This window comes from Hippoglossus stenolepis, chromosome 6, assembly GCF_022539355.2.
Source record: "Hippoglossus stenolepis isolate QCI-W04-F060 chromosome 6, HSTE1.2, whole genome shotgun sequence".
NCBI classification, from domain to species: domain Eukaryota; kingdom Metazoa; phylum Chordata; class Actinopteri; order Pleuronectiformes; family Pleuronectidae; genus Hippoglossus; species Hippoglossus stenolepis.
In genome coordinates this window covers 6,620,613-6,642,835 of record NC_061488.1, presented here as the reverse complement: position 1 = coordinate 6,642,835, position 22,223 = coordinate 6,620,613, and the positions used below count along the sequence as shown (strand labels likewise).

Below are 22,223 nucleotides of genomic sequence, written 5' to 3'. Positions count from 1 at the left end.
ATGACAAAGAAAATTCTCTTTATTGACCATTTCTGATACAAATTGTTGTAGGGCACCATAGAAATATAGACATTGTACATTTATATACGGTGTACATTAAAAAGAATGATCCCATCCTGTTGAGTTTTACGGTATATAAATGAACGGATGCAAGATGTCGGTATGTAGAACGACACCGATATTGTCAAGAAGTATTTGGAGGATGCTGAGAGAAAAAAAAAAAAAGAAAAAAGGACGTGAAATGACCGTTGTACGAGTGCCGAACACACACACGTCCAACAGAACAGTTAAGTGGAAAGAGCGCCCTGTCCGTCACAAACACACAAACATTTGTCCATGAAAATCGGAACCAACATTTCAGTGCACCAGAAGAAATAAACTTTTTAAAATGGATAAAAACACACCTGCTAATCTACCACAGTCAGCGAACACAGTTGTCAAGCTGACAGGTCTCTCCCTGACTGGCTTCGAACACAACCTGTCTGCACGAGCCAACACGTGGTTTCGTGTATGAACACGATCACACGGTTGACATCTAAAAAAAAAAACCAAAAACCTTATAACAGTCAGAAAAAAAAAAACCAAAACCAAAAAGTAAGTTACACAAACTTTGTAATAACGACATCTTTCCATCTCATGCCAGAGGTTACATTTCAATAACAGAAAAACCAGTTAAATGCATTTGTAATGGTAAAGTAAGCTGTTGAGTGAGGTATGAAAATCCAGGCCGTGTATCGCCTGTTTGCAGTTTTCCGGGTTTCGTAACTGAGGTTGTAGCAGCTTAGGTGTATGGAAAAACCCAGTTTAAGTGGACTGTGACCGCGGGTTCCCTGACACTTAGAAATACACAAAACATTTTTTTTTTCTTTAGCCGATGTCATACAACACACATCTTCAAAAAAAGACTAAGAAAAGTAGATTTTTTTTTTTAACGGTACAAAGTTCTGACAAAGACCGACCCCTAGGTGAAGCAGTGAGTGCTACGTGGAATGAAAACGTTCAGCCCTGTTGGACAGCAGTGCCTCCCACTATCCTCCATTACAATCCTCTGCGTGTCTGCCTCGAGTGATTGAGCGAGCGCGTGGAAACTGAGGAAACCGAGGACCAATGTAACAGCATTTTTTGTAAAAGCTCCCTGAAGAAACAACACTGATGCGTTCAGCCTCTGCCAAGTTACCCTATCCTTTAAAAACACACGTTATACCATATAGATTTGAGTTTTATTATGACATGAAAAGCAGCACACCCATGTTTGTTTGTTTTTTTGTCTTTAAATGGTGAGTAACCCCCGAAGGAACAAAAACAGTAAGTCTGATCAGACTATTCTGATTAGTTAATGATACGTCAACATCTCCCCATTACACGCCGAGTACCGAGAAGGAAGAAGCATATCTAGGTTTAAACTGTCCTACAGGAAGAGGAGGAGGGGGACGGTGGCGACGATGATTCTGCTCTACTGGTGAGACGAGGGGGTTGAGGTTAGACACTGGGAAGAGGGGTGGAAAAAAAGAACAAACACCATCCGTTACCTATTCTCCTCCTAAACGCTGAAGTTCAACTCCATCTATAGACGTGATTGCAATGGTTCACCACTTCACATGAACACACGAAAAAGAAAAAACAAACAAGTATAGGTAAAATTCACCTTTGTCCAGTACAAAACACGGAGAAAACTCTATATGCCCTACCATCTCAGATGCGGGAACAACAAATAAGTAACATTGAGCAGAGAAAATGTCCTAGAAACCATCTTTTAGGGGGAAAAAACAGAAACATCCAGGCTCTGTAGAGCCCACCTTTGTCCAGTATAAAAGACTTGTGATAGCATGACATGTAGAAGAAAGGGCTGTTACCTTTCATGTAATTCTGAGATCTATGCTTGAGCAAGGTCCATCTGTCTATCCAGTGCTGTTGCATGATTATGTACTGTGTTAAGCCTCCTTTTGGCAAAGAGGGTCCTGTCGTGAACAGTGGTCATGTGGTGGCACTGGTGTTGGAGATACAGCCCAGTTCTGGTTAACAGTAAGTCAGTATGTTGAGTGAGGTAGCATGCGTTGGGAATTACTGGTCCTCTTCCTCCTCCGCCTCAGATGATTCCTGGGACGCTTTTTCCTCCTTCTCCTGCAACACAAAGAAAACAAGTCAGACGTCAGAGTACGACCGTGTGGAAAATGCTTCACGTTCCGTCAATGTTCCGCAACAACAAAAACGCCTGCGATTCCAAGCGACCTGTTTTTTGCTTTCAATCACCCGACCACTCCATAATACAAAAAACATGTCCTGATAAAGTGCAGCGGCGTGACGAACACCCAGAGGAAGGGTGAGCCATCTGTAGTGAAAAGTGATTCATAGGATTGGTGAGTCACAGCGAGGCGTCCTGCATTCCCCCCCCCCCTCACACTGCTGCTGCCAAAGATTCATTCATAAAAACGAGGAGGGCTGGTTGAAGGGGTAACTTTGGGTCATTCCTTTCTGTGACTAATGCAACACAGACCTCTTTAAGAACACGCCCTAACCACTCGTGCACGTGACAGAATGTTACTACAAGACCGCAATTCCTTACGAGATTAAACGTGCCTTTGTTTGCAGCTGGCAGGTTATTTCACAGCTACAAAAAAAAAAAAAGATTAATAATCTCGCTGTCAGTTGTGGAACCTTTGCATCGAGGGCACGGTTTTAGTGATAATTTGTCAGATTGGCTTTTTCAACAAAACCAGGCCAAGACTTTAGAAAGATTGCAAGAACTAAAATGGCTGTGATGAGTAGAAAGGACTTGTCAGGGAGGAAGAGGGCGGGCCGGGGAATTAGGAAAATGCAATTTCGCCCTGCAGACACTCATACCAATCATAATTGAATTGGGAGGAGGAGTGGTTTCACCAACGGGAGCACTGATGCTGCACTGTTTGTTCGAGGAGTTGCAACTTACCTCCTTCTTGGGTCTTCCCCTGCGTTTCGCCCCTGCTGTAGATGGGGCCGGCGTCGCCTTCTGTGAAAGAAAACAGCATCAAGTTAACAGGGGGTCCCCACGATGCATTGCACTGTGTCGTCCTGCTCAGTGAAAAGGGTTTTTTGGGGACGAGGGGCGGATCAGTACACATTGTGGTGTGAACGCTCCAGCTTTCCTGTGCCTGGAGCGGCCTGCAGGTGGCAGTAGTACCTCTGCAATGACACAGATGGAAGAGGGGGCACTGGGTTCATTGGCTATTATCTGGAAGGCCAACAGGAACTGCACACAGGGCACTCCAGTTCGCTGGCCACCTGGTCTGAGGCTCAGAGACAGCTGGTGGAACCGAGCAGAGACACAAACCCCTCCGCAGCTCGGCCCTCGCTGCTAAACCTGTATCGCACACCATCGCACATATCTTCTACCCCTCTGCCGCTATCTCTCGCTCCCTTTCCCATGCGCGGCAGCGAAGACAAGAGACACGGGGGAGCTGGAGGGTTGGGGCTAGGGAGAAAAATCAGTGGTTGCTATGGAGACGACAGGCAGAGAAGAACTAGGGCTGTGTGCTGGGTGGGGGCGGAGGGGTGCTTAGTGTCAGCCTGGAAACAGTCTTGCGGCCTCTGCACCTGCACCGCACTGTGCATGACAAGCTGCAGGAAGCTGGAGGACAGGAAGTACAGGCCAAGCACCACCCACCCGTCCCCCCCTCAAAAAAAGGCAGTAAACCAAGGTCTTTACAATGGGAAACCCAAGCCAGGCTATTTCTGACACCAGGGGGGGGGGGGGAGCAGCCAACCAATACATCACAAGTAAGAGCAGGACATCCTTTTCGGGCGACGAGTTTCGCTACCGTTAAAAATTTTATCAACCAAAAGGAATCGAGGGGTTTAGAAAAAGGAAACGCTTGCAGGGGAAGATGGGACGACAACTGGTTTGTGCAATGTCAGTACGTGTGTGTGTGTGTGTGTGTGTGTGTGTGTGTGTGTGTGTGTGTGTGTGTGTGTGTGTGTGTGTGTCTTTCTTGGCATTGCTGTCATCCGGTGTGGGATGCATGTTAGCTGCTGTTGAAATCACTCCTGCACACAGCGTTGACTTACTTTGCCCTTGCCAGATGACTTGTTTTTGCTGCCCTTTGGCCGTCCTCTGGACCTCTTTGGAGTCGGGGACCCACTTGGTTCCTGACAATCAAGAGACATAATAAAAGTTAGCACAGCACCACACATGATTTTTTTATATGTACACACTCAATCTGAATCTGTTTGGGAGGATTCGGTGACTGCCGCTGCCTCCACAGTACAACACAACCGACAAGACTCCAGTGGAGGTTTTTAAGGTCAACCCAGCTGATGTGTACCGGGGCTGACAGGGCCACAGGTTGCCATGATCTCACATAAAGAACATAGCTCCATGAACTGTCACACATTAACATCTCATGAATAAAACGAAACATACTGGTGGAAATAACATCAGCACACGGTTGCTCTCAGCGTGCGGGGGAGACATCTTATTTCATATGATAACCTGCGGTCGGAGGCCATGTCATGGCAGACTCGTCTCCTGTTGCATTTCTCGTTTTGTTTACAACTGCAGCTCGTAGCAACCGAGCAATTCAATCCTAACGCACAGAGTGGCGGCTGTGCGAGCCAGTGTGTGCTTGTCATCCATTACATGACAAGCAGATGTGTGCCTTGAATGGGTGGGAGGGTTAAAACCGGTTTCTTTAAAGAAGAAAAAGAAGAAAGGTGTTGGGTTACAGGTTTGCTGACGAGCACAGGAAGTTTGTAGTAGATGATAAGAGCGGATTATCACAAGGCCTCCGTGCATGAGACCTGGCTTCAATCAGGGCCTGGTGGAGGAGCAGTGATGTGAGGGAGCAACAACATCCAGCTGCAACAGATGTGAGCCACTGGATCTGATTTCACACCTCAAATGACACCATGCTCCCTCTCTCTCTCTCTCCCCCCCTCTCTCTCACTGTGGATTCTCCTGACATGCAGAGGTAGAGAAGGGAGAACTTACGTCAGCGGGCTTCACCTGGGGCTGCTTGCGGGGTCTTCCACGCCCCCTCTTCCCTGTTTCCTCTTTAGGTGAAACTGTCCCCTTGTCGCTCATGTTTGCGTCGCTTTTCACACCTGGTGGGGGGGATAAATCACACCGGTCAGGCTTTGCACACGCACACACACACACACACACACACTCTAACACAATGCTATTAAACTCGACGACCCGGGAGAACCGTGCACCGGTACCGCGTCTGAAACTCGATTAATCCGTGCTTCTTATTTCCAGGTCTATTTGTGGCTCCGCTGCACAGACGGTGGTTGTGGCCGAGGCTCAGTGGGCGGTCACAGGCCGCGCAGATCTGCACAAGACGACTGAACCCGACGCTCCCTTTCCCCGCAACGACCGTGATCAGAGGCCCCCCCTCTCCCTCCACTGTGACCGAGCATCGGGGCCTGCACGCCGGGGCCACAGAGACACATCCACCGACACAAACAAACAGACACACACACACACACACACACACACTGGTTGGCTGGTGTGTTGCTCGGTGTGGGGAAAATGCACTTTAAAAGAACCCCACCACCCCGTTCCTCCTCCTCCTCTGCACGGTGGCTTTATATTTTAAAAAAATAAATAAATACAGAAGAGGCGAGGGAAGTGCAGGCAAGCAGCGAGGTGGTTGGGTTCATCTGCGGCGACGGGAGCCCGAGCCAAGGCAACAAAAGACGGCTTCATGTTCAGCGTGTGCAGCCTCCTCTCGCTCCCCGGAGCTCCGTTAGTAAAAAGGCGAACAGCGCCCGGGCTGCGATCGAGCGGCTTCCCCCCCCCACTCACCTTCACAGCTCGGCCGGACCCACTGTGGCTGAAGATGTTTCCTTTAAGGCTGACTGGTTATACCCGGTTAAAGAGCCTCGCACTGATCTATAGGCTCCAGCTTTTTATTCGTCACACCGCGCGCAGCCCGCCCCTTTAAACCAGCTCATGCAGCGGCGCGCACACACACTCACACAGACACACTCAGCAGAGAAGCAGACTTTTTAAGAGAATACATGTTATTTACCTGCAGCTCGAGCAGCTTATTCCGACGGAGTCCTATAAATAGCACGTGCGTCTCGTCTCCTGCAGATGAAGAGAGGTGGGGGGGAGGCGCGAGCCGGGGGGAGTCGTGGGGCCATTTAAAGAGCCGCCCTCATGGAGCTGGGAGCCGGAGGGCGGAGATATGATAAATGGGCCACCAACAGAACGACAGCAGCCCCCCTCCACCTCCTCCAACCTCCCCGGATCCTGTGCACGTCTGAGCCCACAACTCACAGAGACGTGTCTGCAAGTTGCACAACACACCTCCAGCAAAAATGCACAACATGTATACAGCCTGTTGTAAAGATAAACTGTAATGCAATGTATGCATTATCTCTCAGTCTCCATGGTGAGGGTACTATGACCCCCACACACACACACAAACTAGTGTAAACACAAGTCACCTTTAAGCTCAGGGATTCCTTCACTTAACATTTAAAATAGATCAATACATCTGCTTCAATATATCTTCTATATTATTAATAAATAGTCAGATCCTTCTTGTGTAGAAATAACAGTGTACCAATGTAAAAATGCTCCAAAAGTTAGTAAGTCAGCAGAATGTAGTGAAATTATCAAGAGATTGTTATTATTATTATATGGTTGTATTTGGACTTACATGTTGTAGCTGAAGCTGTTAAGTGTAAATCCTGTTACTTTATAAGAGTTTTAAGTTAATTTTTAGTCATTTATATACAAAAAAAACAAGTTTTGTCTGTAAAATAACTAAACTAAAAACCATGTAATGAGTAATCATAGATAAATATAATAACAAAAAACATAAATATTCCAATGGCCAAGAACTCTCTTTGACTCACTTTGTGAGTGAGTCAGTTCCTTGTTTGCAGATTCTAATCATTACAGCAGAATTTGTCATTTCCCTCTTCCACTGGGATGTTTCAGAGTTTTTCAGAACTTCAATCAAGCTAAACTAAAAATATTTTTTTAAATAAAACCTAAAGAAAAAGATGTAGGCTACTTGTAAAAAAAGATACAAAGATTGAAGAAGCTGCAGAATCCGATGGCAACAAATGTTTTTCCTTTCACGGTTGTCACATGACGTCTTATCTTGTGACCCCTGGGTGGGTCCTGTCCCAGAACCAGTGTTTGCATTTCATTTATTTCGATGGATCTTTATTTAAATATTAAGATAGTTTTTGATTAACCTTTGTGTTGTTGAAGAGGTTATACAGCTTGTTTCTAAGATTAAACATTTTATCTGATTTTTATCAGAAAGGTAATTAGGATTTTATCTCTTTCTTATTCGTAAAAGCTGTTTTTTTAAATTGAAGTTTCTGGAAAATGTTTTGACAATTAATTTCCAAAATAAACTTTAAAACTTATTTCCAAAGGGCAGCAAGGTACAGTGACTTTCACATATTCAGACGAGAAAATTAATTGTATCCGACTTTTATTATTTTGGACGGTTAAGTGGAGAGGACAGAGTTCAAATAATTTCAGGAGGAAAAAAACTGATAAATAAGCAGCACTTAATCAAATGAAGACTCCTGTTCTGTTCTTAGTAAGTTTCTCAGTGGAAATGGCAGCAAATTTGTTTTATTTTTGACGCCTGTGCAGAACAGACGATAACACATCACATCAAGTTTATTTCAGCTGCAGTGTTTCACTTTAAATCAGTGAAAGTTCATTCATCTTTACAATAAAACCCTCAGTTTCTCCGTCCTATCACCAAGTGGAGGTTTAAAGTGATTTTCACCCTCTAGTGCGAGTGAACTTTGGTCCCTTCTTCACACTGCCCCCCCCTCGACTGCTGCTGGGAGCATATTTGTATTTAAATGAAACAGATAAACATCTGATGTGTGTTGCCTGGGTGTGGCTGATACAGGGAGATGAGATGGTGTAGAAACTCTTCACACTGTCGTCTAATCAACCCCCCGCCCTGGTACTTTCACACAAGGGTTTCTGATGTAAATGAACTGCCCATCTGGAGCTGATGGCTCTTCAACTGAAAACAGATACTGAGAGCGCAGACATGAAAGTGGCCAAAGCAGCCAGTGTCCGTATTTCACCTCTGCATGTCTTTTGTCCGGGCTGATCTCAAACACACACACAAACACGCACTGAATCACTCAGTCCCCCCCGAACCTCTGTGATCTGCACAGAGCATTCAGATATCAGTGTACTGTACGTACATGATGACAGGAGTGGGAGTCTGGTGAAAAGGGGTTTGGATGGGGGCATGAATGGAGGAGCGCTTTTTCTCAATGAGTCCAATGTTCTGCTCAGCATGTGCTTGCCGTGCATGCCACCCCCTTCCCTCCCCATTTCTCACTCTATTCACTTCCTTCCTCTCAGTCTTCCACAACTACTTCAGCCCCATCCCCCACACCCTCACACATCTCTGCCATACCCAGCCCCTGACTGGAGTGGATGGAGACAGGGCAGGGAAATAGGTCCTGTGTGTGTGTGTGTGTGTGTGTGTGTGTGTGTGTGTGTGTGTGTGTGTGTGTGTGTGTGTGTCCTCGTGAGGAATGCGGTCCTCCCCAGTCACTGGCACCACTTGAGACAGTCGAGGGGACTGGATAATGTGACTGATCAGTGATGATTCAAAACAAATGTTGTTCATGTTTGCATTTAGCTGTGAAGAAAAACTGTCGCTGACAAATAATCTGTGCAGTTATTACAAATTGAAAACAGACCGCGTTTTATTACATTTTCCAGGTTATTAGGCACTAAAAGCACAGAATGAAAGAAACAACACAGAACATGATAATAGTGAACAATATTAAAACTATTTTTATAGGCTGAGTAATACTCGTGTTGAGTAAACGGAAAATAATTTGTAAAATTGCTGAAGTGCACTGATGAATAACTTATTGTCGATTTAGCTTTGCACTCGTGGTTAAAAAAAGCATCAAAATATCTGATGCTGATCTTTTTTATTTCTTTTCTAATCGTGCTTCTTCAGAGTCAAAACCTGGCGCTCACATTACCCACAATGCAATCCAACGCACAATAGAGTCTTAGTTAGTTTATTAGGTACTAAAACCAACACACTCTAAAACAACAGCCCAGCATTTCCTCCCTCAATGGAGGATTTAAGGTTGATTCAGTTTTCTTTTCTAAAACTGTTAGAGAGACCTGGAGTAAACGGTCTGATTATTTGAAAGTTGCGTTTTTGTTGAATTGCATTTCATAATACAGAGAAGTGTTTCTGTTATTTAATTTATTACTTATTGATGCACAAGTGTCTGATAAAATATGAGAAATGTGTAAACATAAAGTAACGGCACCATAAAAAAATGATCATTCAGATGAATTTAAAAAAAGCTAAATTCATCATATTTGTTATGCTTTCTCAGAGGAGTTTTCATCATTTGATATTTGCTTAATTTCATTGATGCCAACAAGCACAAGGAACTGAATATTATCACTGTTCAGATAAAAAAGCAAAGTCTTGTCTCCAGATTAAATACAAAATACGTTTGTTCTCATTAAGGACTGATTGGTTTTAATGGGAGGAACTTCCTTAATAAACCAAAAGCACATCTTATCAAAACCTAGAGTGGCACAGAGTAGAGTGCCCACCTATGCCAACAGACGTAAATCAAGCTGCAGCAAATTACACACACTCTTAAATATGAGTCCTCTAAAAGTGTCCCCCCAAAAAACGCCCTATATCCCAAATTTACAGAAAGTGATTTAAAAAATGTGTTGATCCGCTGAATAATCTGGATCTGTACATAAAACTTAAGGGTTCTTCCCTGACCCAAACCACATCCCTCCACCGAGTCTTATGGAAATGCATTCTGTTGTTTTTGCGTAGTCTTGCTAACAATCAAACAAACAAACAAACAGGCAAACAAACAAACAATCAAACAAACAAACGGAAAAGGGTTAAAACATATCACCCTTGATGGAGATTCAAAAAAGTGCAAATCCTGGTAAAATGCAGTTATTATTTTATGAACGCTTTACGTCTCAACTAACACTGCAACTGCTCCACTCACTTTATTCAGCTCTTATTTTGAAGGATGAAATATATCATTTATCATATAAAGATTTTTATCATAATCGTCTTTACTTTATAAACATTTGTGGATCATTTCTTATATCGTATACTTTATAAAAATCTGCTCTCAATGGCCTTTCCCCGTATATATAAAGGTCTAAATGAATGAATGAACGAATGAATGAATGAACGTTAAGATGTAAACTTGCAGATTTAAGTGATGATAATTCAAAACCCTGCGATCAGATCTTAACCTGTAGCATGAAACCAACCAGTGAGTGAGTTTAACTGTTGTTCAAATCTTACAGGAGACAAACACATCAGACGCTCTCATCATCAGAGTCGTCTCCTGGCTCCTGAACTCTGCAGCAGCTCGGGCCAGACAGAATCCTATTAACCATGGGGTTGGTAGTTGTGGTGGTGGTGGTTGGGGTGGGGGTGGGGGTGTGCTTGGCCCACTTTGACATGCCCACCCCCACCCCCACCCCCACCTATGTCCTCCTGCCCCCCCACCCTCCCCTCCTACATGCTCATCCGTCTTCCCCTCCTGCACGCTCTCTTGCTCATTCTAGCAATCCATTTTTAGGCGCTGCGTAAACCGCAAGAGGAGCTGCAGCCAAACCGACTAACAGATGTGGACAAAACATCCTATTCCTGCCTGCGCCTGGGTTTCCCCCTGCCTGTGCTGCTGTTGGCCCTGGATGAGCCTGAACATGACTAACACACACAAACACACACACTCACACACACACACTCGCACACGACACTCACATCCTCCGAAGAGGAGACGAAGGGGGGGAGAGGGACGGAGAGAGAAAATCCGTTGGGAGGAGAGAGGAAAAGTGTGGGAGCAGTTGAAAGGCAAGGTGGGCGGAGATGGGAATATGTGTGTGGGTGTCTTTTATACTTCTGCGAGGGGGCGGATGGAGGTTAGTGGGCGGGGGATGGGGCTGATTCAGTCTGCTCATGAGTAGTATCTGACTCACACAAACACAGGAAGTAGCGCGTGCTGCCTGTTTAGTGGATTGTACTGTATTTATGTGATACTCCTGCATGCGGGGAATAATGGGAGCTCTTATACCACCTAATTTCACCTCGGCACGTCGGTCAGTGACTCAGCACCCCACTCTCCTTTTGCAAATACTCATATCCACATCCTGAGATTTTTGGACACAGATCCAGCGGGTGCATCAGTCATAGTGTGAGTCAAGCCTGTGAAATTTCTAAGGGGAGAAAGCATTTCCATATTTAAAACTTCCTTTGGCAACAACAACCTCAACGTGCCAATGGGTCCCACTTTTTTACGTTTTATTTTTTACTCATCACATGAGAATTGAGCAGCGTTCAAGCCAGGAAAACGTGGCCAATTTCTACTCACCGTCCACAATCGATCGAGTTGATAAAATCAATTCCATCCAGTTACACTGTATAATCACCAGGAATCAGGCAAACTGGAGGTTTTGCATTACAAAATACTCCATATTGTTTTTTTATTATTGTTCACGTTAACATCTCTTCATCCCCGAAGGCAATCCATCACGTCCTGGTGCCTCTGCAGGGAGGTCAGAGGTCAGGGTCAGCTACAGTGCAACACTCTTCAAGGTAGGCTTTAAAAAAACATCATACATAATACATGGGCTACATAAAACATGTAATATTCATATGGATTTAAATGTGGGCCACACACTGTGCCATAGTCAGCGGAGGGATATCACCAAGTACGATTACTTTGTTGCTGTACTTAAGTACATTTTTCATGTATCTGTACTTCACTTAAGATTATACTCCGCGATGTATATTAACAAATATCAGTACTTTTTTTCTCCAATACGTTTTTCCAGTGCATTATGTTATATACTTACTTTTAAGTGATCGATAATAAGAAGGAACGATAATGTGGTTAGGATTAGGGAATCTGATTATATTTACCCAAGTAGAAAAGCTGTGTTACATTTACTTTTACGAGTACATTTTATGTATTTGTGTTTTAACTTAACTAAAAGGTTTGTGTGCTTCCTTCCCCACCTGCTAAATCTCTTACTGTGTGGATTTATACAAATAAATGTATATTGTATTTCAGAAGCCTCACTTTCAAAAGATTATAATTAGATATAATATTGATGATGGGAGTATTTTTATTTATTTATTTTGTTGACAGAGAGCAACATTTTCTCTTCGCCAATAGGTGGCAGACTGTGATCAGATCTGAAAAGTTACACTGACTGAGGCCAACACATCTTTGAGAAATGACACCATCTAGTGGACGTACTTATACACAGTCGATCCTTGTATAATGAGTTGAAATATATTCTCCTCATTTCCTTTGAAACATTATGTTCGGCTCATCTACACATCAGAGGGAGAACTAAGTAGAAGCAGCAGCTCTTCTCCTGGTTTCCCCACCACCTGCTCTGAACAGATTTCCCCTAGAGACGTGCTCGTCTGATGAAGTGACGTGAAACACACCTCAGCTCTTGTTGCTGGCTTCCATGCACAGGAGAAGTGAAGCCCAGCAGAGGGTGGTGTTACTCTGAGGAAATCTGCACTGACTCCTCACCTGAAACTGACGTGCAGCAGGTTTGCAGTCACAGAGGAATAAAGACAATGCAGCACACAAGCGTCGGCCATGTGGTCGTCAAGATGCATTGTACGGAAACAGGTGTTCCCAGACAAACCATAACAATCCTGTGGAAAACACAGTTCTTTTCTAAATGCATGATTTTTAATCCAGTTTTGCAGGTGATGCTCCATTTCCCTCATTAATTCCCTCACTTTGCAGCGTGATGTAAACCTTGCCCTCCGCAAATGACAATCACATGCAGCAGAATTCAGTTACCACTTAATTCCACGGACCCTCATCAGGTCCAAGTCCAACTAAAGTGCAGGAAACGAAGAAGCTCTGTCACCCTGACAGATGAGTGTAAGCTCGGAGTGGTTGGGAGGGGTAATAGATGAGAGTCACCTTGGTGACGGTGCATCTGGAGTTTTAGAATTCACACTACCCCGCTCTGTCGTACCTGATTGATCAAAATGGAAGGGGCCCGCCTGCCTATTTTGGGCCTGTCACATCTCCGCGTGACAGCTGGAGTCCCGAGAGAAAGCGGCTGGCCTCAGCTACATCTGGGTTGGTTACTTGTGGAGGCGATTTGTGCTGAGTTTTATAACTGCTTTTTATTTCCATTGGGAAGGGAAGGAAGATTCTCCTGGCAGAGAGCTGATGTGATGGCCGTAAACAACAAATAAGAGCCAGGCCGTACAGCTGGGGATAAAAGGTTTACAAACCCCCTCATCAGAAACGGGTTCGACGACACCGCAGACTTCAGTCACTTCAACATTTGTCCTATTGATTGCACTTTGACTGGCATTCCCCTGTCAGGCATCTTGGAAAATGGGCGCTCTTGCCTAAAGTTTACACAATCTGTGAGTACACAGCAGCCAGAGTGTGACATTTTAAGAATATCACCAAAAACCTGGAAGAAAGAACTAAATTCAGTTTACCCTGTTTTCCACACAATCTGTGCACTAGAATCATGACGTCTGTGGACTCACAAACACTGACTTAAAATAAAAATAGTCCAAATTGACGTAGCAGAGAGATATAAAGTCTTTATAAAGGTTCAGATAAGGCCACATTATAGTGTCTTTACCTGGTGATGAAATCATCAGGGTTCCTGCAGGACAGCGACAGCAGGGCCTTGTGAATACGAAGGTCTCTGACTGACTGAGGATGAAGTTACTCCACTAGTCAGTCGAATGCTGCGTGACAAGAGGATGAAACTAGCTGGAACACTAGCTTTAAATATCTACTCACTGATTTAGCTTTGCATTCCTATAACGATGTGAAACCTTGTGGGGGACAGTTTAAAAACTGAAGCCAGTAGTGGCTCATATAGACTAAAGCAGATATGGGGCGATATTCTAACAACCCAATTTCTGTGTCCTTGTTAAGTGTTAAATAAAGTGGATCTTTTCTGTACGAGGAGAGAACTCGGAGCCTGTCATCCAGCGGTTGACGCTGGGAAGCCCCTGTGTGGTGTCTGGAGTAATATCAGTTGACAGATCCCCTCTCTGACACCAGGATGTCCGTCTCTGGCCTTGACCACATCACAGTGTTGGGTATCCTGTGTAAGCAGGTGTCAGATAGCTGCCTATTGATGAACGATTAGAGTTGCTGAGGACGGACGGTGGCGCTGCCACCCGGGGGGGTCTAGGTGAGACGGATGGGCCCATTTGTGATGCAGAGGGGGCCCCACAGCTGCATTAACTATTAAAGTGTGGTTATCTCAGGGAAATGGTACGCCAGCAGCACTGAAACTAAACTACATTGAGAGAAGGTGTAATCCTAATGTTGATATATGGGCTCTGCTCCTGTAGATTATAGGCTCCATTCAACAATCGGACTGATTATCTGTGAAACGTCACATGTGGTTGAGGAGGGAAATGAGTGAAAATGATGTAATCTGGTGTTAAACTGTTGTGTGGCCATTACATCACAGTATATGACAGATACCGGACATAACTGGAGCAATAGTTACACACTTTAATCAAAGGGAACGCTACATCTTCACACTCTGGATTTAAAGTGAGTTTGAATGTTAAAACCTTGATGTTAAACGCTGTTGGCAACAGTGTTTGGTTTATTAAGCGATTCAATTAAAATGCTTCACAGCTGGTTACTCCACCTGGGAAGGACTTTCTTGGTCTTAACCACACTCTCACACTCTGTCTGTGTGACCAAATGATCTTAACCTTTGATAAAACACTACAAAGGAAGGTTGGCACAGCGGCTCCGCTTGCCAACAAGCTGGAAATGATGAAGTTACCGCCGGCCTGCCTCCCAGCATGGCCAGTAAATAAAGCAGCGACCCATGAAGTGAGGAGGGCAGCACTTGTGTGAGGGGCCTCACCTTTGGCTGCCCCTGGTATCTGTTTTCTACTTGCCAACATTGTGAGGAAGTTCACTTGTTTAAGCTTCTTCCGATGGTCAATAGCCTCATCGCTTGTTACCAGTTTAAGTCTCGGGAAAAGAAAGAGAATTGATTCCGACGCACCTTTCCTCCTCTCATTTTGCCACCCTGAAGCCAGTCTTGTAAGTGTGCCCTCAGAGTGGATTGGCCTGAGGGATGGAGGGGGACAGGGGGTAGCTGGGTGCAGGAGTGAGCCATCCATCCTGGGTACCTGGAAGGAGGAGGAGGGGGATTGTGGGGCCGCGCTCCACCTGCCTGCTGAATAAATCATCGCTTAGTCCATTCTGCAGCTGCAGTCCAATTAACCAAAGGGGAGCCTGTGAATGCAGTTAGGACTTATGATTAATTACCCAGCACTGACAATACACACCAAATAACACTGTATCCCAACTGGCCGACAAGTAAGCCTTCACTTTGCAGAATTTAGAAACTATTGTTCCCCCTTGGATATACATTATTATTATTGGAAGTATTTACAGTTTTGCTGATGAAGAGTTTCTTATTTTATCTGTATTCAATGCACAGTCCGGCCTGGAAGTGGTAGGAACTCTCCCACACTGACAAATAAACACAGGGATGCACATATTTCAGATGTTTTCCACAGAAGAGTATTTGCAGACATATGAAAAGAAAAACGAGGAGGAAGATTTATTTTTGTATTCCATGAATAAAGTTGAATTAATGAGAATCGAGAGGAATCGGTGGAATATATTTTCTGTACTTTATGAATAGATTGGAAATGTTGACAATAAATTTGAACTAAAGCAGACGGAGACTTTTTTGTATTTCGTGAAAAAACATAGAGAATAAATTCAAACTACATTAAAGGAAGATTTTTTTTGGTATTTCGAGAATAAACTCTAAATGTTTAGGATAAATTCGAAATAAGAAGGGTTTTTTTTGCATTTTGTGAATAAATTAAAAGGCGAAATGTTGAGAATAAACTGTTTTTGATACAGTCTTGTAAAATTGCCCGTACTGATTACTACACTGTATAATTTCACAAATTCATCTATATGAGACATTTTGTAGAGTCGGTCATATGCTCTAACATTAGTGGTTTGATATATTCTTAACAGCTCCACTTTAAACGTGTAATTTCATGTTTATTCTCAACATTTCGACTTTACCCTCAATTTGCAAAATGGAAAAAAAAGTTTGTTTCCCTTATGCCTGAGACTACTACCGTAATCTTCACACCTACACACAATAAATCACGTGCAAACCCTTTCAGCCTCAGAAAGCCCAACAATCCAATACATTTACAACCCAGAGGATTTTTCACCTCTTAGAAGCCACGTTCGCTCAGAATAGGAACTTAGGGTGCAATTATTTCCTTTTACATGGCCGGTGACCAAGCTCTTAGTCTTACCACTGCAGCTTTTTTAAATCGTGCCTTTAATTGAACGTAAAGACACAGAGGGGAAGGCAGAAAGGAAAGGTTAATGGCACTGACACAAAGGGCAGACAGCACAGGAAGTCTAGCCTTAAGTGTCACATCCTGCTTGCATCACAGCCCCTACAAGGAACCAATTAGGCCCGGTCAGTAATTCAGCCCACTCTATACGGGGCGGGCGCTGGCTTCGGCTTTCTGGGGGATTCAAGCCCTCTTCTGCTGGTAATGACCTCCACCCCTCCATCAATGATATGCTCACACGCTGACGTCTGACTGCTGCCACCGCCGACGGAAAGGTCACAGAGGATGTAACAAATGAGAACGGAGGAAAGGGGAGACAAGGAAGTAATTGGAGGAGGGTTTGGTCATTGGGAAAAAGGACTGCTCAGCCATTGTTTACTCGTTGACAATCTTCACTCAAGCTGCTGCGATGGAGAAGATCACCGAGCCGTCCTCTCTGTTTCCGGCGTGTGTGGCTCGTTTTCGCTACAACAGCGGAAAGACGGTAAACATGTCGGTGACATTTTCCAGCCAGCTGCGGTTTAAAGGTTACACTCAGTTTCAAAGCGAAAAAAACTTGCGCAAGATCCGCGGTTAAGGTGTTATATTTGAGAAAGGCTGTGTTTGTATGTGTCCTCCAGATAAATGATTTTCATCAGAGCCACACAACGAAAACAGCTTTCTCACAGCCGAGCATGAAGGGAATAGAGGATCTGATAGAAAGTCACAACAAACAACCAGAGCGACAAACGCTGCAGGAATGATAGACAGTTGTTATTTTGTTGTTTTGGGATTACACCCTTCAGTAGTTTGGCTCACATCTGTGTCGAGCTCAATAACTCAGTGTTTCTGATTTGTCGGAATTGTATAAAAACAGCAAGTTGTGGCTTGATGTCACTTTATTAATTTCTTTAAATGGACTTACTTGTACCTATAGAGACCAGGTTTATACTTCAGCCAGCCACCAGGGAGAGATTAAGATCATTTGGCAATTTGCTATATGATATATATTTAACCAAAACACTCATTTATGCTCAATGTTACATATGTATAAAGAAACGGACAGAGCCTTCTGTCTGTGTTCGTTTCGTCCTTATTCGTGCACATGTTCTGAAAACACTTGTAGTATTGATGTAGCCTAGATTTCATGATTCATTACCCAATTTTAGGCCTAAAACAAACTATTATTTACATTTTCTATTAATCGCTTTATTGTCAACAGACTAAATGGAGCAGTATCACTGGAAATTGTGAGGGGGCAGTGTAGCTAATAGTTCAAGTGAGACAATCATAGGACATTTCAACAACGGTGGAAGTTTCCTGAGTGGAGACTTTAAGAGTAAAGAAACTAGAATGTGAACGTGGCTCCGGGCTAAAAGGCTAACAGCGGACATTTAGGCTAAAGACATGGAGTAAATGACGCCGTTGAATTTATATATTTAAATATTTTTCGTTCGTTTACGTAAAAATCCAAATAAGTGAAGCAATTTCCAGTTTTTGTTCTACAGAGCATGTGGATGTTGACCTGGAATAAGTTTGGATGGTAGTCAGTTCGAACTTGTTTCTTTTAACGAATATTATATTCTCCCGAGTAAATATCCTGCTGATTTACCTCTTGTGTCTCACCCAGTTTGCAGGTTTATATGGTTTATAACAAACATATTTAAGCTGTTTTCTAATCCTCATAGAAACGGCTGTACGGCAAGAACACAAACTGAGTTATCGTCAACACTGCAACAGTAAAGGCGGTTTAGTTTTGATGGAGTGCTGAGGACTATCACAAGCAGAAGCAATTAAGATAAGCTGGAATGCTCAATGTACTTTATGCATCTTCAGACTGAGCCATAACTCTATTTAAAATGTTCATTGTGTCCAGGGGGGAACATCTTTCCGCGATTATGGGATGCTGCATGTAAATGCTACTGCAAATACATTTGCATTCTGACAGTAGTTAAATCTTTGTATATTTCTCTAATGTAACCCCCGAACAGCTTTTATTCTGCAGCTGGCCATTGATAATCCTGTTGAATAAACAGCGTTTTTCATGTGTAAATATATTTGTGGGTTCATCTCGGGAAGCGTCGTCTCCCACACGTCACAGGTTCATCTGCGACAGAGGAGTAGTTGTGCTCCGACTGCAGCAGCCTCTGAGGATTAAAACCAAACATGACTTATCCTGCACGCTGCGATTGTAAAGGCGGTTTGGTGCCTTTTTCCAGATAGGGTGTCTCAATGTATAACAATGACTCTTGGCCGCAGCTGCAAACGTTTCCCTGAATTGGATTACATCCGCACAATGTATAGCAGGCGACACTCTCAACCTAGATAAACTGTGGCGCCGGATGAAGGAGAGGATGGGAAGAAAAACATGTCGGAGTGCAGACGTGAAAATTCAGTTTCAACTGAAACAGGAAGTTTGCAAAAGCTCACTGTTTTTAAGAGTGCAAAGCGTAGGCTGCACTCAGAACTGGTTCATTAGAAGAATACTTTGATATTTTTGCTTTGACACAGATTAAACAAACAAGATAAATCATGCACTATGCTTTAGATGAGCTGGTAGGCGGAATCTCTATAAGACAGAGCCGCGCTATAGCTGATTCCCTTTTGCTGAGCTAAGTCAAGTGGCTGCAGGCTGACAGATAAGAGAGCGGTATCAGTCTCCTCATCACAATCTCAACAAGAAAGTGAATAAATGTTTTTCTTCTATAGACTTATTCCACGAACAGAGAAAATATAGAAGAGAAACACACATTACATCCACTTTAATCACAAGGGCCCCTGACTAGACTGCTTCCGTAAAGAAAACCTTCAATACTACTTCACATTTTCTTTCGAGCACTTCCACTGAATGCAGTTGTTTAGTTGCCAGGTTGCTCATCAATAATTCACCAGGATCCTTGGTCAGTTTGTGATGATTCACAGACCAAACCCGAGAGCTGGAAGTTAATCATTTCAGCCAAGGTTTATCATAAAGTATTTTCTGGAGGTCAGGTAGAGCTTTGCTAATACAAACATTAAAAGCAATGGAATCTGCCTTTTTGAATAAGTCTGGGGGGGGGGGGCATTTTAAGATACCTGAACGTATGATTTTAAATGAAACAGCTTCTTGATCAGTTACTGTGAAGTGATGAACCAGTTTAGATTCCATGTGTCATTCTGCAACTAACTATTATTTTCATTTAATTGCTTTTTCAATAAAATGTCACAAAATGGTGAAAAATACCCGCTGACAATCTCCAAGAACCAAACAAACCAAGTTTGCTGTTTTCGTCTGAAGACTACAAAACTCCAAATAATCCGTTTTCAGTCATATATGAAACAGAATAAACAACAAACACTCACATTTAAGAAGTTCAGAAGCTAAATGTTTGACTTTTTTCCTTCACAAATTGTTTCAACTCTAGATTTAACATCAAACTACATCCTGCATAGAGCTGCCGTCACTCAAAGTCTCAAACTGTCTCTAAGATCTGTCAAAGGTTAAAGTCAAAACTCATTGGGTTGATCCGACGAACCAAGACAAACCAAGTCTGAAGTCGTCTTTGTAGAAACTTTTTCGACAAGAAACAATGAATCAGTTTATTACCTCCTCTGAGGAGATTGTGTTTGTTTGTCAGGATTTTGCTAAAACTACTGAACCAGTTTCCACTGAACTTGGTGAAGATCCAGGATTTATTTTTCTCTCTGTTAAACGTTGCATCAAATCAAAACTATGTTTTAGTTTACAGGACTAATGCACCAACAGGGAAATACTTTTACAGTAGTAAGAGTTTTTTTCTATATACGTGCTATCAAATTCACCACAGCACCAAATCAACTCTTAGATTTAGTCAAAGTAAATAGGGTGCATTCGTTTTACACTGTGCATTAAATAGACTAACATCTGGAGAGATTCCTCCTCTTCCCACTCATCTCTGTATCCTGTGCTTTGATTTCGCTGCACTGCTCTTTCACTAAATGTTGTCGTGTGATTGATTGGGGGGTTTGATGCCTGTAAATTCCTCTGAGACGCACTGTGCTGGTGATGAATGGCAACAGGAAGAAACTTGACTTTACATTTTTTTTATTGCAAGCTGAGGGAGAGGGGGGGGGGGGAATTAAATATTAAATGTTGTACAGTGTGCTTTGATTAAAAAAAGCCCAAACCTACTTACATCCCGATCAAACTAGACTAACTAGAGCAAGTATCGACACTGACGTGACATTAGAAATGAGCTCATTTCTGATGCAGATTGTGTCAAATAGGTGGGTAATTTCAGACAGGACGGAAAGTAAGTGCTAATTGAAGCATTAAAGCAGGAGCTGAACCGGGTGATAAGAACATTCTAACATTGTCTCAGGTGTGTCTAAAAACACTCCATCTTAATCTGTTTCTGATGGTGTGATATAAAACTTTGAGGCTTGTCAGATGGTGCGATGAATGTCTTGGGAATTTTAATGCTGTGATTGAAATAGAAAGAAAAACAGCCCCAAGCGTGAACTTGTCACAAACTTCCATCGTGCCTCAGCTCTTTTGGTCGGAAAATGTAGGAGAACGATGAAGAGTAATAAAAGTAAATTAGAGCAGGAGGAGAGTATGGAGTCCATCAGGGAAGGAAAAGAATGGTAGGTAGGGAGTTTGTCGAAAATATGAATATTTCTTAGCAATTCCCTGTTTGCCGGTGTATTGTGCTTTATTTCATATTATTCTGAAAGTTAATTTAGTAAATGTAACTTTGAGGGATTTCGGTATTACTGGATACTGGTGAACTACTAAAATCAAAGACCAATGTTTTTCAATGACGTGCTATCCATGTTTTCAGTATTATATTTCAACATTCTTCTGCACCTTTTATGCTGCCACAGATTTAATTGGTTAGCATCGAAAACTGAAGATTTCTGGCTCACGATTGTTCAGGTTAAGGTTAGGAACATCCCAGAAGTATGTTAAATTGTCCTTTAAGGACACTGTCGTCTCCCCATTATTCAAATCTGTCTTAAAACAGCAGTTGGATGCTCATATGCACTTTATAATGTTTCCTTTCTTGCTGTAATCATCCCTCATGTTCACACTGGTCATTCTGGCACATGTTCATGATGCATTTTCAGTATAAGTGATACGAAAAGACTTCATGCACTCAGAAGTTTATTTTAAGTAAAGCTTCAGTCTTACACAAATAACGTGGAAGGAAACTCCCTCAAAGTACAAACCCTTCATGTGGATCACAGCAGTGTGGGGAGTTGAATCCTCATGTTAGATTTACATCATGCCAGACAGTGGATTTGGTTTCCCATCACTTACATTGAAATATTAATGGTCAGACTAAATGATACATGTAAAACCTGCTCTACTGTGGATGTGGTATAGTGTCTTCAGACAGACTCTGTCCTCTGTGGGATTTGCTGCCAGTTCCAACCCGTTGGACAATCACACCTAATGTCTCACTTGGCAGAAATCAGTTGTGATTCTGAGTCTATTCATTATTTGCCCAGGCTCAGTGGCTTTTGGAGCCTGAATTACTCTGCTGGGTTTGGTCAATAAGCATATGCATGAAACATTGAATAGAAAACGTCAATAGTTTATGCTGAAACAATAAACATTAAAAAGCACTGAGGTAGAACCAAGTACAGACCCTGGCAAACACACGCATCTACATTAATAAAGTTCCACATCAGCGATGAGAGCAGAGAGTTTTCTGTACTGTTAAGCAATGCTTAATGCTGTGAAGGCCACCTGTGGTTACATTTACATCTGTGGAGAGCTGCAGTGTAGCTGAGCAGGACACCGGGCACAGACAGATCCATGGCCCGACGCCCAGAACTCTGCTGCCCTGTCCCGAAACTGAAAGTGCCCGTCCCAACCTGCTGCGGACGTAACCTCTA

General features: G+C 43.2%; 1 protein-coding gene across 3 annotated transcripts; it reads right to left on the bottom strand.

The window, feature by feature from the left end:
* Window position 1: 1 nt before the first annotated feature.
* Window positions 2–6,142, bottom strand: hmga1a (high mobility group AT-hook 1a). Of its 3 annotated transcripts, none has more exons than XM_035158896.2 (5): window positions 6,009–6,142; window positions 4,964–5,076; window positions 4,042–4,122; window positions 2,927–2,986; window positions 2–2,121 (listed from the first exon to the last, which is right to left on the bottom strand). In XM_035158896.2, the coding sequence occupies exons 2-5, from the start codon at window positions 5,054–5,056 to the stop codon at window positions 2,062–2,064; spliced, it is 294 nt and encodes a 97-aa protein (XP_035014787.1). In that variant the 5' UTR covers window positions 5,057–5,076; window positions 6,009–6,142; the 3' UTR covers window positions 2–2,061. The 3 variants fall into 3 exon arrangements, with proteins under 3 accessions (XP_035014787.1, XP_035014786.1, XP_035014789.1); XM_035158895.2 differs by lacking the exon at window positions 6,009–6,142 and adding an exon at window positions 5,783–5,936; XM_035158898.2 differs by lacking the exon at window positions 6,009–6,142 and adding an exon at window positions 5,194–5,760.
* Window positions 6,143–22,223: the final 16,081 nt, after the last annotated feature.